Source organism: Cyrtonyx montezumae, unplaced genomic scaffold (genome assembly GCF_038088225.1).
Source record: "Cyrtonyx montezumae isolate F1298 unplaced genomic scaffold, pur_monq_1.0 scaffold_3, whole genome shotgun sequence".
NCBI lineage: Eukaryota > Metazoa > Chordata > Aves > Galliformes > Odontophoridae > Cyrtonyx > Cyrtonyx montezumae.
The window spans coordinates 23137700-23154305 of NW_027072034.1; the positions used below are offsets into that span (position 1 = coordinate 23137700).

At 41.1% G+C, this 16606-nt stretch overlaps 1 protein-coding gene across 2 annotated transcripts in view; it reads left to right on the forward strand.

Moving 5' to 3' along the window:
- CLYBL (citramalyl-CoA lyase) overlaps window positions 1-16606 on the forward strand; it is a 150423-nt gene that overhangs the window by 112138 nt on the left and 21679 nt on the right. For both annotated transcript variants that reach the window (XM_065740834.1, XM_065740833.1), the window contains exon 3: window positions 13542-13730. In XM_065740834.1, the coding sequence (XP_065596906.1) occupies window positions 13542-13730 (189 nt within the window). The remainder of the gene's footprint in view (window positions 1-13541; window positions 13731-16606) is intronic.

Sequence of the window (16606 nt, forward strand, 5' to 3'; positions counted from 1 at the left end):
GGGCACGTTTTTAAAACCCCTCAGTGTGAAATGCTGCTTTCCACACAGCAGTGTTCCATGGCTGTATCGGTCTGTAAGTTTTAAAAGCATGATGAGGATGGTCAGCATCACAGAGCTCAGGCAAGCATATGCAAGGTGCAGCCTGCCCGGCCTTCTGCTGCTCTCACATGATGGGCAGGGAGTTGCTTAATCTCAGGGTCATGACTCATGCAAGTTTAACAATTTTTTTCCCTCTGTGTAGCCAGCAGTAACCAAAAAATCTCCTTCGGGGATGAAAGCTGATTTTGAACTTGTCTAAAAAGGAGAGTTCTGGCAAATCCGTTTCAAGAGGTGCTGCAGTACATGCCGCGATTCTGATTTTCACCAGATTGGGGTTGCTCTCTATGGAGGCAAAAAGAGGAAGGGTTGCTTTTGTTAATCATACACGCAAGAGCCACGTACCAAATAAACTATCAAACACGGTAATTACAGTCATTTTTGTTAAAATATTTCTATAGGTAAATCTGTGGCTTTGAAAACTCTACCAGAAGCAAAAGAAAAACAACCTGTAATGAAAAAAAATTGAAATCAGAAGCCACTAATAACACTAAAGGGAGCCCAGAAGACAAATTAACGTTTCTACAAAGAAATACTTTCCTACACCAGGCAAATTCATAGTAAGACTCTTACCTGGATCTTTATATATACAGGATTCAGATTTCATTTTGAAGTATGCTTTTTACAAACTGTTTAGTGTTCGTATGTCATTACCACTGTTGGGCCAGATTGCACCTGGCATCGATATAAACAAAGCTTTGGCAGGAATTCTTTCCTTTGGGATGGAGACATCTGATTTTCAAGCAGAAAACATGTCAGTGTTGCAAGACACTCCAAATAGCCTGTTTTACCAGTGCAGTAAATTAACCCGCCTGGTGTAGTGTTAAATGCTTTACAAACATCGACTGAAGGTGAGGGAGGGAAACAGCAAAAAACAAACAAAAACATTTCAATAACTAGTTTGACTAGTAGCAGAGGAAAAAGTACCACCACAGCTTGATGGCAGGAGGTGGGCCTTGGGAGACAGGACTACAGAACACATTTTCTGCTTTTTGTCCTGTGTTCATCCCAGACAGCATGCCATGGCACAGGGACGTGCAGAGAGATGGAGCAGGAGCAGTTATGCAGGCAGTAGAATAGGCATCTCCCAACAGAAAGCTCCATTTAAAACACAGATTAGGATATCAGCACGCAGGGACTTGAACTCATCATAGCCTCGTCTACAGGAGGAAGATCTTGTGCATGTAATTACACTCAAGGGGTTTGTCTCCAATACAGCAAATCACTGGTAGTCAATGGCCAAAAAAAAAGGGGGGGAGAAGGGGGGATGGGGGAGGAGGGATACAATATTCAGCTTGTCCCCTAGTCTTCCCATCATTCAGGATGAAAACACCAAGCAGAACTTCTGGGCATCCAGAACTGGCCAAGTGAAAGCCCCTGTACTAGGTCTGGATTTGTGTTAGCTGAATGGTATGCAGTGCAATGGGGCTCAGCCTGCCCCTGTACATAAGCGTTCATCTATAACTACCACACAGTGGGTCCATGTGCATATGGAATCTAACAGTGACTTGTCCTGAGGAACACAGGCAGAAGCAGTGTTCTTAAAAGTATGTATTTATGTCACTTTTAGAAATCAGAGTAGACTGAAGCCATTTTGCTACTATTGTCTTGCTATTTTAATTACTGTAATAGCCATCTATTTACAAACATGCATGCAAGTTGGCTTGAATAATTAATTAATATTCATAATCACTCATAAAAAAGTGACAAAGCTTATGTTAGGGTGGATGATACCTCCAAGGAGGATTAGATTTGTATGAAGAGTAGATTTATACTGATACGATTCAGCATGCTTGCTTCTTGCTAGGGCAGAAATAGAGGAGTTAGCTTCCATACTGGCAGAGATTTTATCTGGTCAACAGGAAATGAAATCGGGCCAAGAAACTGCCAACACAGAATCTGAAGCTGTGAAACCTGGTCAAGAAGAAATTAAGCCAAGTAAGCAACAGCTGAAAAATTATCTTAAAGCAAGGATCAAATTTCTCAGTTGGAAATGAGAATTATATTGGAAAAGGTGATGCTGAGAGCATGAAGGGAGGTAGGAATTTAAAATATATATTTGAATAAATATATTTAGACTTAAACATTATTAAATATATTAGACTTAAACATTTTTCAAGGAAATGAAAAAAAGAAGGAGAAAGCTTTCATATGTCTGAAGACTTAAAACAGCTAGCAGAAGGGACTTTAAAGTCTTATGGACAATTTTGAAGAGAGTGCCAGAGGTCTGGAGCCCACTTGAGAAGATAACATAACAAATGAGGAACCAGAAAAGAAAGACCTGCTGGTAAGGCACATATTTTACAGCACTAGTGTCGTACCTGGTACAGCACCCTCAGCTTTCTAATAGTCCAGTGGGCTCAAGAGGGACAACAGACTTCCTAGGAAGTCAGTTGGGCAATCACCTGCTACATGCAAGAGCGGGAAGTGACCTAAAATAAGTGGAGTTCTCTTGATGTAGAGCAAACACGGTTCGGGAACCACTTTGGTCTACACTGACCATGGCCCCATTCCAAAGGATCCCCATCCCCTTCCAAAAACAAAGACATCCTAACTAGCAATGGACAGCACAAGGGCTGCAAACATGCTGATGGGAACGGTGTTGCAGAGCCCAGTTGGAATTAACAAGTGGAGCAGGGCACTTCTGGAGATGACTGGTGCCTCTGCCAGCGGAATGTGTTACTCCAGTGGCAGGCAGACAAGGAAGCAAAGGGGTGGGAGTACTGTCTGTGTCCCATCAGGGTCAGTCTGCACCTGCTACAGGCAATGCGAGTGGGACTTCTGGCTGGAGAAAATCTCCCTTAGTACTTTGGGGGAAAAATTAACCGCTGTTTGTAATATGAGATGCATGATTACTGATCAGTCATAAAGGGTAAGCAGGTTTACCACGTAGAGAACACTTTCCATAAAAAAAGCATTTGATAGGTAAGTAGGACACATTTTCATGAATCTGTCTTGGTAGTCCTTCATCCAAATCAAGGAGATTCGTATCAAATCAAAGGGGCAAAAAAATTGCAGAATACGTATTTAGTGCAGACAGTTACACAACTATAAAGAAAATTGAGACAATGAGAGTAAAACTGATAATTTCATGGGTCTCAAATTTGCTAATAATGAATTCCATTTCATCACAGCCAGTTTAAAATTAATATTAGAAAAAAAAATAAAGAGTGCCAAATGAATGTGATTATACTGCTGTAAAATCCTGACTGTCCATTTAGTTCACTCACACAGGAAAACAAATAACAGTGCTATGACCATTTTGACAAACAGATGCATGCTGAAGTTTTGTATCAACTTAATGTTATTGGTGTTAACTAAATTAATTGTTAAATCAGTACATAGGCAGGGTCTGGGTTGGTTCCAACATTTTTTATATGCATTAAAATGTGGTCTGAGCCTTCCCTATTAGTCTTGCATTGGTATATCATTGGGAGAAAATATATGATAAGCCAGACAAAGAACTTGAGCTCAAAGCCTGGCAGACTGCTTGAGCTAGATGAAATCTATGTTGGAATTGGACTTGGACGTATCTAACAGTAGGTAATAGAAACATGGCTGAAGGAGCTCCCATGCTCAAGCGTGGAAAAGAGGCAGTGAAGGGAGCTTCCTAATTTGAGGCAAGAGCTGTAGTAGTCAAGTAATCAAACATTTAGCAAGGTTGCCTGCTTCCAGAGGCTCCCATCAGCTATGCTGAGATACCAGTATGGGTAATAAGTGTGGACATAAGAATGGGGACTCTGGAGATGGTTGTGATGGGATTCAGACACTTGCTTGAATCTCACTGCTACCTCTTCATTAGCAGGAAAGAAATTAAGTCATGGTTGCGTAGCTGCCTGGCTACAGTTCTCCAGGAGTAGCTGTGCCACTGGAGAACAAAAAACAAAACAATAATAATAATAACAGGAAATAAAACAAAACAAAAAAGCAGCTTAGAAAGTTCTTCTTTGTTGTTGCCCCTCCTGGCTGCTTGTTGTCAAGCTTTACAATTCCCTTGCTTAAAATGGTACAGTTTTTTGTTTGGCCATGTTGAAATGGTCCAGATTTAAAAATAAAAATAAAATTAAAAAAACAGTTTCCCCACCCAAAAGTGAAACAAACCTGAGTTTTTCTAATCTAATTGCTTTGTGATTCGGTTTGTATCTTGGCTTGAGAAACAGCTGCTTTGGAAGCCCTTGCATAAGTGAAAAATGCAGAATGGAGTGGTAATAAGCAGAAGATAGGAACTGCTTAGATCTTGCAGAAATAAACCGGAATTGATTTATCTTATTCTTTGATTGGGAAATATGCAGCAACCTTACTTTAAATTTTCCGGAAGCCCTGCTGTGATGCACCTTCTTAGCCCAGCATTAAAAATAATTGATTTCATCAGAAAAAAAAAAAAAGTACAGTTGAGGAAAAGCTTAGGGAAGGAAATGCCACAAGTTCCAGTAATTTGTTCTGCTGCAATCAGGAATATCTAAATGAGGAACTTAAAAAAGTGTTGAAGAACACCAATAAATAATTAAGATTTCTTCTCTACATGTCCATAAAGATGTGTATTGTATTGTACCAGTAATGTACAGTTCATCTATTAGTGATGTAAAAATACTGTGACCGTAGGGTTGGCACAGGGGAGATTTGACCTAGAAAATAACCACCTCCTCTGGTGCCACTTTCAAGCAAGAGAAAAATCACAGTTTCTTTAGCACTGATCATAGGTCTAGGCAGGAACAAATTCACATCCTCAGATTTGGTTTAGACCACAGAAAACAACTGAAGTCATTTCTAGGAGGTCCTTTCTCCTTGCCATGAATACATGAGTCACTTATTTTATATACAAGGGCTCAGTCTCTGCCTCAGATAGTCGCTGCTGAGGCAAGGACATGCGGGATTTGGCATTCTGATGCCACTTCCCCTCTCCCTCTTCGGGGGTGTGAGTGAGAAGGAAGGGGAGCAGTTGCTTAGGGATTCTGCCAAGAGTGATCAGCAAGCTGTAAGCTGCTAAGAAAATGCAGGAGGTGCTAATCTCTGTTTGGGGTGGAGTGGGATCACTGACTCACTGCTGACACCTGTCCAAGTGGGATCTGTCAGAAGAAAGCCCTTCTAGCAGAGGAAGAAGGATTTCAGGCAAAGTCCAGCACAATGAGATGGTCTTAACTTTAAGGTAAAAGTTAAAAGAAAGCAAAAGTTGTGTTGATTTAGCATGAAGCTTCCAGGATTAAAGATTCCTGCACTGAACAACTCTGTCAAGCACTATCTCTTCAGGTCTTCTGCCATCTTCTTTCAAGCTTCTGAACTTAAAGACAACTGAAATTGTGTTCATGGTCTCCTAACATTATTCTCCCGTGGAAGTAATGACTGTAATTATAAGCTACTTTACAGTGCTAAAATGTATCTGGTCAAAGGATCAATCCCTGGTGCCTTCACCTGGTGGGGCTGAGGGCCCATGTTGTATGGGGGCAGCCCTTCAGAGCAGACTAACCGCAGTGCCAGGTATATGGCATGCTGCTGGGCAGCTACCTGTGAAGAAGGTGCAGCTCTTAGGGATCTAAGGAGTAACTATTCCACGCGTTTTTTCTACAGTTCCAGCAGCTGGAGTAGTATGAACAGTGTGCCACATCAACATGGCATTTTTTTAATGTTTAGCTAACAATATGAGTCTCATATCAAGGTGATGTATGTATGTGGATGAAGGCATGCAGGCCTTGCTGGAGCACTGGACAGCACTGAGCAGTCCTTCCCATACTTCTTTGGGGACATGATCCCAAGAGACCCATCTCTGAAACCACACTGTTGCTTTGGTTTGGTGAAACTAGTGGTTTTCCTCCTCCAAACGAGAGTCTGGATGTAAATGAGGAGGTAGGCTTCCCAGGTACTTGGGGCTCAAGATCTTCAGGTGGATTTGGGAGTTCAGTTATCTGATGGTGTTGATGTACTCAGAGGGTCCATATACAGAAATTACAACAAATCTCATGATCTCAAAGGAAGTGCAGGACTGCATGAGATGATCTCTGCTTTAAAAAACTGTCCATGACATGAAAAGAACTCTTCTTTTAGTTGGTGCAATAATCCACCCAGGGAGAGGAACTTCTGGGGGGGTGCGTTGCTCAACACAGGGCACCTGAGCGATCAGTTGGTGCCATAAATCCCATGCTAAATATATTGTGTGGAAACTCTTGCAGCTACAAAGTGACACCATTTAACTTTAAAAGAAAAGTTGAAAATGATCAGTGATCCCAGATTTATTTATTTATTTTTGTAGAATTATTTGCTGTGGACATAACCTGTAAATATTCGGTCTTTGTGTACTCTAGGATTCGATCAATTACAAACTCTGGATAGTTCAGTTGGAAGGGACCTTCAAAGAACATCTGCCCAACCGTCTGACCTCTTCAGGGCTAAACAAAAATTAAACCATGTTATTGAGAGTGTTATCTAAACATCTCTTAAACACTGACAGACAAGACACATGGCATCAACCATCTCTCTGGGAAGCCTGTGCCACTGCTTGACCACCTTTACAGTAAAGACATTTTTCCTAACGTCTAGTCTTGCAAGCCTACTAATGCAGATAAAGCACTTAATGAGAAGTTAACTGAGGGCTGTTAATCAGATTTTGCACACTTCAAGAAATTTATGCATCACTGTTTCAAATTTTCTCACTAAAACACTGGATGCAGATTGTGAAAAGTATCTTCAAGGAAAGAAGGATGAAGAAAGCTATGGTGCAGTTCACCTGATTTTTCTTAATGCCTTCTGTGTTCCTAGGGTGCTCTGAGCACCACAAGGGAGGTACTGACTCCTTCAGTGAAAACCTTTAGCCTTTCTTGCTTTCTGTTCAGTGATTCTCTTAAAGTTTGTGGAGTATTGCAAGTGGTTTTTAATCTAATGACCTTGCCTTTTCCAAAATGCAGGCTCTCATTCACTTTCTTTCTGATGAACTATTTTTCCCCCTTAACTTTACACATTTTGGCTTATTTTTTCCTCCCTCCCCCCCTCCCTCCCCCTCTTTCTAAATAATTTATTAAATAATTGTAGCAGTAATTAAACAGCACTTCTGATGATGCACATTTGCTGTTCATCACACCTCAGCTCAGCATCTGAACAGGAACTGATAATGTGCTAAAGTAAAGATAGTTCTGCTGGTCAGTTATGTTCCATTGTCAGCATTAGAAAAAGATACATTTGTAAAGATAAAAAATGGACATCTAAGTGAAAACACTTGTCACAATAATTTATTACATCATTCCAAGAAAAGAAACCTTAAGCTAGAATATTTTTAAATAAAAAATAGCTGTAGCATTCAATTATGTTCATGTGCCACATGAAAGGAACATAGAGCCTTCTTTGTATTGATTACATCAGATTGGATATTTTGTGGTCTCATTTCATCATCCAATGGCTCATTCGGACTGTTCAGGAAGACTAATTAACACTAATGCTTCTAAAGAATTTTCGTTTGTGATGCTAATCTGTCACAAAACAAAAAGCATCCTCAGAAGGCCAGGGAAAAAAAGTAAAGAGACTACATCTTGCAGCCAGCTTAAATTAGTGTTAGCTTGATTTGTCTTAATTGAAAGGTTGTTTACATCTCTTTTGTAAGTGTTTATAAAAGTTGGCAGACAGAAGAATAGCTGCCCACGTACATGCACAAAATTTTCTTTTATTGGAGCTGTTGTATATGAGGCTGTCATTAAAAAACCTTTTCTGTACACTTACTTAGTCTTAAGGTATAAGTCTGTCTCTGTATTTATGTATACACATACACACAGCATGCTGTATTTTTACTACAGACAAATTTATACTAAATTCTTATATCACATGAATATTTCTACACGCCAATTCATTCTAGCAGCCTCTAATTAAATTTCTGCGAGACGCATGCAAGTCTGAAAAATATCTTAGACATAACTTGTAAAAATATCTTGCTCGTGCAGTAATATGCATGTCTCTGGGTACGCTGGCTCAGCAAAGATGTGCTGTTCACATAGCTGAGCACCCGTGCAGCCACACAGGGAATCACCAGCCCTGGTCCTAGACTGCTGTCTGGGGGGACTCAGGGTCTGCTCCTCCAGTTCCCCACATTCCTGACTTCTCCAGCCAGGCCATCATGGCAACATCAAATGTGGAAGCTGTCAAGCTCTGTCAGTGTTGGACATCAAATGATGGATCCTCAGAATCCAATCTGTCTGTGCTGATGGAGGAGGGGAAAGGCTTGCTAAAGCTTCATGTCTGCTAACAGCTCCCAGATACTCATAAACAACTTAAAGTGATCTTATCCTTCAGAAAATACAGTGGAAATACTGGAGATGGGTGTAGTGATGCCTTCCTAGACCTTTAGGGCAACTTCTAGGAAAACAGATAAAGGAGATAAGATTCCTCAGCAGAGCATAATTAAATTGCAGCTCAGTTCATAATGCTGGCCACTGAAGTGGTTTGCTTCATTTCAGTGTTGATAGACCATGTACTACATGTAAAGACAATTAGCAGAGCAGAGAGAAAAGCAGCAGATGCTAGAGATGCACCGAGTTAGATGACTCATTATGTTACGATGAATCTCTCTTTCAGAAGAGTGAAAAGGATTGTGTAAAAAAGAAAAGACTTGAGTAGACTAAATAATTATTAAAGAAAGATTTAAAAGGTTTTAAGAGAGAGTAGCAGAAAAATCAGACTCTTGCAGAGTGCTAAAATGTCTGTTTTCCTAAAGCGGAGAGGAGAAATACAGGCATACACATGGAGGCCTTATTCTCCCTCCCCTCTCCTTTAGAATCACACATTGACTTCAGTATGTTCCCCATTGAAACAAAAGAAAATGTGTTTTCAAACTTAATAAATCCTTAGAAACTTCTTGAATTATAATCTGATCTCAAAGGTAAGCATAAGATCTGATTCAATAGAGGCTTCCTGAAGGCTTTGCAATAAACCTACTTTTTGCAGCTGTTTTCCAGTCTAACAAGGCAAGCTAGAAAGAAAAAATGTTTGCCATCTCAAGGATTTCTTCTCACAAATAACTGAGGCATATAAAGTAGAAAACAGGTAGAAGCAAGGACCTCCCATGCTCAGCAGTGTTCCGCTCTGCAGTTACAGTTTCCTTTGTTTTCTTAAGAATGAACACCATTTTTCTGTTCTCTTGCCAAACTCATTTGAGAATTTGAACCTAAACAAAGTACCATTCTGCGCAGCAACACTTCATTGATGGAGACTGAGCACGTAAAAAAAATGTCAGCCTTTCTCTTTGCAAAAAACACAATTTTGCCCAAATATGCACTTCTGCAGAATTATGTTTGAGAGTTGCATTTGTAGGATATGCACTAATATAGGTGACAAAAGATTCAGCAGTGTCAAGCTCTGTAAACAAACCACTCCAGGGAAGTAACATTAACACATAATTGTATGTTTTTATCATGTCAGACCTGTCACAAAAAATAACTTGAATTGTGATTATAGTAATTAATTTTTCGTCTCCCATCTGAGACATACAAACTCATTATGGCTGCGAGGATGATATATTCTGGACAGCCATTTCTGTGCATTGTGTTTTTATGTTTCTATATGAAGAATAACTGCAAAAGGATGTTAACAGGATGAGAACGGGATGAGATCTCTACTTACACAGGCCTTTAGGTATATCCACTATCTTTGTGTGAAGACCTGGAGGTTTTGAGAAACTAAAGGGTAAGAATGTTCAAGAAACACGAAGCAAAACAGATACAACCCAAGAGGAGCAAGATATATTCTCCTTCCCACTTCCCCCCAAATCAGGCAGTTCTGGGAGTCACAGTGCTGGAAAACTGGTCTGTGGGGTGTTGCGTCAGTTTGAAAAGAAAGAAGAAAATGAATTTTTTCTCAGCTGTTTCTGCCCCCTAAATTCTGTTAATCTCAATGCCTGTGTTTCATTATTTCTTTTTTAACAGTGTGTCCGTGGTGAGTGGGTGGCTGGGCTTCCACTCCTGTACCATCCCTTCTGTCTTGTAACGGAAATCTCTGTGCTGACATACAATTTTAAGAAGGAAAAAAAATAAAGAAAAGGAAGAAGAAAAGGTACAGATTCAGATGCCAGGAGATGATGTTGTAACATAGGACACGCATTTAGGTGTGCTTGCATGTGGTTCCATTAGCAAGACCAGGGGCTCCTTCCCTACCACCACCTCCCTCCCTGAGTCTCGTGCTCTGCCTGCCTGATCCCACCCGACAGTTGCCCCGACACCGCACTAATCCCTGCAAGTTTGGAACTAATGAACTCGCTGCTGGGCTGCCGCCACGGAGCTTGGTCCCAAACTATACTGTACTTCACACTCGATTTATTCTCCAGATGGCGAGACTGCGCAGCCCTGCCGCGAGGGACCACCTCTTCCACTGGAGTGTAAAAGTGGACGGATGTTGTTTTCTTTGCAGATTTGATAATTCAGAGCTAGCAACTCGTGAGGATGGGTAGTGATTAGCTTTAATGGGTGCCAATTGAGATGGCTACTCGAGTATTCCCATCTTTAATTTCAGTGTCTCTGTGTCCCGTTGGCAGTTGATTCATCTGCGATGCAGCATCACCAAAGGCTTTATCCTCCACAGTTGGCGTAGCTGCATGCAGCAATGGAAACCTCCCCTCAGCCCCCTCTGAGTCAGACAGAAGAGACACAAAAGGAGCTACAGCCACCTTGACCAATGGCTTTTCTCAATGAGTTTTCTCAATGAGTTTTCCAGCCAATTTAGGATATTTTGGTAATGTTAGCATATAATATATAGTAATATTAGTGTAATTTAGTAACATCACTGTTTACCACACTCTCTCAGTTGTCATCCTCTCTTGTTCACCTTGTTAAGAACTCAACCCATGGGACCTAATGGACTACCACAGTCCTGGGGTGAGCCCCTTTGTTTCATGGTCAAGTTTTTTCTTTACCCGCTCAGGATAGAGACTTGTCCCATGCTGTATGGCAAAGAACTGATTAAACTATTTCTTCCACTGTTCTTAACAAATTCTAGCTTGACCAGTCTTGTCAGGGACTTTACATATAGTTTGGAAAATCCATTTATTCTTGCATCTATTACTACAAAGAATGTTGTATCAAGTAATACTTTTTTCTCAACTATGACATTATTGATGTAGCTCAACTATCTTAAAATCTTGGCTTTTGTGTACATCCTACAATTAGAATTGCATTTACTTTTCACTGCATAATGAGACAGAAAGGGATCTCCTTTTCCTCCATGCTTTTAGTTCATGTAGTCCAGAGATTTTGGTGCATTTTATAATTCAACCATGACATGTTTTCCTGGAAGCTCGAGGAGGGACTTGATATATTTCACTAACATCAGTGGGATTTTTCCCATTGTAGGAAGGACAGGCACATGGTCAGTCCCCTCAAGGGGTCTCTGACTTCAGGTACCAGGTCCGTCAACTTGTCCCACAAATAAACATGTCAGTTGAATCCTGATTTGGAAACTGCAGTGACTAGGGGTTTACCATGGATGGGGATGTTTCCGTTCCTGGGATATCTAGGCAGACAGATCTAAAATGTAGTGGCTATAAGAAACTGCATTGATTCTCAACCCAACAGATGGCATGGGTGTGTTAACTAACATAGCAACACATTTTCTATTAAAATATGAGAAAAAACAACAACCCCCTCCCCATGTTTGTCGGTTGGTATAAATTCAGTGAAGTTGTTGGTTATTTTTGGGATACGTACCAGAGGGCTGCACATTTAGTTTATGTAAATTGATAACAGCAACAGCCTGTTAATAAGTGTTTTGTATGGAAATATACCTAGAAAGACACGATCTGTCTTTTTTGGGAAGGGAGTTTGCAGCCTGAGGAGAAAAATAGCTAATGAGTCTACTGCTCATTATTATAATCTGAAAAAACTGTAATGAATTAGACTACAAGTTTTCGAGAGATGTGCCTTCAGTTGGAATTGGATGCTGCCTTAGTGGATAATTTTGGGAGAGCTTTATTTTGCAAATTGGATCAGTGTGTGTTGAGACGGTGATAATCTGGCTTTAATTAAAAGCATAAATTGTTTTGGAGAATGCATTTCAGCTACCACTCTGCATCACATCCAGAAACTTCTGGGCCAACAGAGGCACCAGCCACCCTGCCTTGAGAAGGACAGGGAGGTGGGTGTGTGCTGGACAGCAACGCGTGGGCTGCTTCGCAGTTGGCCAAACTGGCCTTGGCTGCAGTCAACTCCCTCATCTTTGCACAGACCTCCTGAGCCCACCAACAACAGTTTTGGGGCTGGATTTTGCAGAGACTACCTCTGAAAGTGACCCTGTATTGCAGCACAGAGATGTATACGTGTGTGCTGTGCCTCCAATTGAGGCCCCTGCACAGGCACAGATCTGTGGCCGTCTGGTTTAACTCTACTGCCATGTGCCATCTCATTGATTGGTATTAGCTACGTTATTAACTTTGATGATTTTTTCCCCTCTAAGTTTGCCTGTTTTCTTGCAAGGTATCTCTCCAGCAACTGCATATTGTTAAAGTTGTTTCTTTACGTTTGCAAGTCAGGAGCTATAAAGTTTTATTAGGATCATAAAGCTCTTCACAAATGAAATAACTTCTGATAAGCCTTCATTTTGACAGTAAGGATTTGTTAGGGGATGTTGGCAAGTGGGAGAAATTTGTAGCCAAACCCAACATGGGCAGAAAGTTGGGAAGTGCCCTCCTGCCACTGCCCCTCCTCTTCTTGAGTCCAATAAAAACACTGCATTTCAGAAAAGCACCCAGGTATTCTTCACATAAATCAAATATTCAGCAGATGTATAAATTTACATTCACAGAAAATAGCGAGTGACCACAGGAAGCAAGTGTATTTGGACATTTTATTTTTCACCAGCAGGAGAATATCTTTTTACATGGTTCATGAAAATCTACAAATTACTGTGGCATTGTTTCCAAAGGCAAGTTCTGAACTCTACTATGAGCCTTCACACACTTTTTGTACAAGGAGAAAAGGAAGATTTACATACAGAGAAAGAGATGTACATCTACACTTACTAACATCCCTGCTATTTGAGCACGGGAAAGATGGAGATGAATTACAAAAATGAATTGTTTTAAGCAAAGGTATTAACACCCCATCATTGTGAGCATAGACTTAGCGTAATATATTACAGTTAGTAGATAGATTCATATTTGTTAGACGTATTTAGTAATAGTAGACATGGAAGTCATGTTTTCTTTAAGTGGTGGTTGAGAAATATTTAGGCATGAAAACCGAGCATTTATTTGCTAGTTACGAAGAACAGAGAAAGGCAGAATTGCAAGGTGCTGATGATGTTTGCTTTAACAAAGAATCAGAAGTGACAGACTTGTTGGTGACAAAAATACACTGGCTGTCTAGCTTTTTCCCCATGTCATTTCTATGAGATTTCTGTTCAGCCTTTAAAAATGTCAGTAGAAAATAAGCGTTCTCCTTCTCTTTGTGGCTTTGAATGTATGTGTATGTATATATATACTGTAGAGAGAAGCAAGACTGACAGTTGTGAAAACGCTTGAAGAGTTTGACATCGGCCATGCTGAGAAGTGTGTTAGGATAAACTCTGTGTCCAGTGGTCTTGCAGAGGAAGATCTAGAGGTGCTTTTGCAGTCCAAGACTCTTCCTTCAAGTCTGATGTTGCCAAAGGTTGAAAATGTGGAAGAAGTAAAATGGGTGAGTAGCTATCTATGCATTGACAATGTGGTAGCTTTCGACTGAAGCTGTTGGGCCAAGTTCAGCCAAGTGTAAAGTACTCTGATGTGACATAAGTGCCATGTCCTGTCGTTGGCTGAGTAAGGTAATTGGGAAATGCTTCTGTTTAAATGTGTATAGGATGTGCTACATGAAAACCATATGTGGAGTGCATTGCCTTTGTAAAGAACAGTAGATTTATTTCTCCTGTTGTCAATGAAGAGTCAGAGCATATTTTGAAAAGTAGCTGCGTTGGTGTTTGACTCTTCTTTAAATATTCTGCCCTCTGAAATGCTTATCTGTGGCTGTGTGCCATGGTCACATGCCCTGTAAGTGGGAGTTGGGGAAAGCATGCTAGCAACATGTGAAAAGTACGCCATGGGGGGGGGGAAGGTCACTCCTGGGGGCAACTGGAGGAACAAACAGGAAGCTTTTAACTACTGTTTTTAATTAGCACAGATATTATTTCCTGAGCAGTTCTCTATTTCTTCCTTTTTAATTGCTGACAGGTGTGTTTGTGTTTCATGACTGACTTTTCAGCCAATAAAAACCTGAAATGTAAATGGCTGGCATGTCAGATTACTTAAGAAAACTTTGAAATAGGCCTAATTATGCTATAATTGTTTTAATTGTCAAGAAGGGGGACATTTCTTTGGGTATGCAGTGACTGCAGCGCGGTGCCAGTGCAGGAGCAGCCGTTCCATGCGTTGAGTTGGTGTTGCGTCAGATCCAGTGGGCCAGCAGCACTGGGAGGCCAGGAGGTGCCCTTATGCCAACTGTGATCCTGACACTGAGCCTCCTTCACGCTCCGACGATGACATGCGAGGGCACCCTGAGCAAGCACGTCCCTCCTGCACCCATCCCCGCAGCATCCAGTGTGCTGCAACGCTTGGTTCCATGGCAAAGAGGCTGTGCCTCGAGTGCCAGCAGCCCTGTGAGAGCCGAGCATAGCTCATCGTGTGTGAGCATTCACACAGCCAAAATGGCGGGCCTTCACGGCCACGAGGCGGGCTCAGGGCATGGGTGAGGTCCAAGGTCCCCACTTCCCATCCCTTCCTCGTCTCCTTGGGCCCGCTGCAGTGGTCACTGACTCGCGCCTGGCCTAGCCCAGCAGCACAAAGAGCGTGCTCCACTGAATGATGCCGGCGCGTTTCAGAAATCCCGCGGCTTCTCTCCTGCCCGCTTTTTTTTTCCAGGCTCCCAGCCTAAGAGAAGCTGTTTATTTTTCCCCCCTCATTTTTATTTATGCGGAGCATAAAACCTGGAGGCTGATGCACAACTAAAAGATGGGCTTACTTGTTTTCTTTTGTGTGAGAATCTCTTGCTCTCCTTTTGTCCCTAGTGTGGGTACTTGTTTGACTGGCATGGCTTATTGGACTATAACAAGCGTAACTCTCCCTCCTTTGTGGCGGGACAATTCTCCCACAAATCCCGAACAGTGTGCATTCTTTCCAACACACTATTGGGTGTGCACGGGAACTGAAAGAATTGCGGGGGCCTGCTACTTCATCCCCTCCCCAAGCTTTGTTTTCTTCCCTCCGCCTTCTCCTTTCCCCCCTTCTCCCTGAAATGAACACTTTACCAGGCCGGAAACATTTAATCGTCTCCTTTTGAAAAAAATTAATTGAAACTTCTCCACTAGTTACCTTTTGTAGAGGTGCTTATTGCAAATTTTTTAAAGGGAGAGGAAGGGAGACGCCATTTAATTAAACCTTCTTTTTTTTTTTCATTTACCTGACAAAAAAAAAACCAAAAAAAAAACAACACAAGCAGTCAAAAATCCCAAACAGTGACTTTTAAAATATTTTAAAATAAGAGTTCTGCTGCTTTAACTCGCACCTAAAATATATATATATTTTAAAAATATATATATATATACATATATAAATCTCAAAAACAAAACAACAACAACAACAAAAGTCGCTGGGAGCCTTAAGAGCATAGGCTGATGCAGTTTTATTACCTCATTTTCTGTGTTTGCCTGCACGGAGTTTGCACGTTGTGCTGCTGCAGTACCTGACCAGCCATACGCTTGCACGTGTGAATTGCACTCCTGTTTTGTTGCTGGCACATTTTTGGGTGGAAATCCCTTCTCCAAGGAAAAGTTACGGAGAGGGCCCCGCTGGTGATGCAAAGCAGGGACGAGAAGGGCAGAATTCTTTGTCAGAGAAAGCTGTGATTTATTTTGTCCTAATTGTAAAGTTACTGCAAATTGCTCAAAAGCTTTTTAAAGATCTCGGTGATTAGATTTTCCTTCTTTTTGGGAGGGGCAGTGGGGGGAAGCTAAAAGGGGAAATAACACCTCTAATCCAGCTTCTGGTAAATAGGCTGCCAGCTTTTAAAATGAGTTTCCTTTCTATTAGTCAGAATATTATGCTAAGCCTTAAGCATTAGTTTTTTATGTTGCCATAGCAGCCTTATTCCTGCAGGGTTGTGACCTGCGATGATTACAGTACAAAGCTTATAGGGTCTTGAAACCCCCTTTGAAGATGAAAAGTCTTTGATGGTTTATATTTATGCAAATCTCTTAGATATGATTTACCCAACTGAGACTGAATGGAGAGATGATTAAAATTCCCTTTCCTTTGATATCCATTAATAGTCGAATATTCCTTAAATTTAAAATATATGCATATGTTATTTTTGTCTTTATTTATTACGATATTCTTGCCATACCTGCAGTATGTTTATCTCCGCGCAAATTGCCAGATCTAGACCGACATAATAGATTTACAATATAGGGCCGAGGGTTTCTTTTCCCCCCTTTTTTTTCCCCCTTTTGAAAGGGGAAAAATCTGTGCGAGAGCTTTTGTATGTTTCCAGATGATAGATTTTGGAATTTGGGCTACCCCACTGGC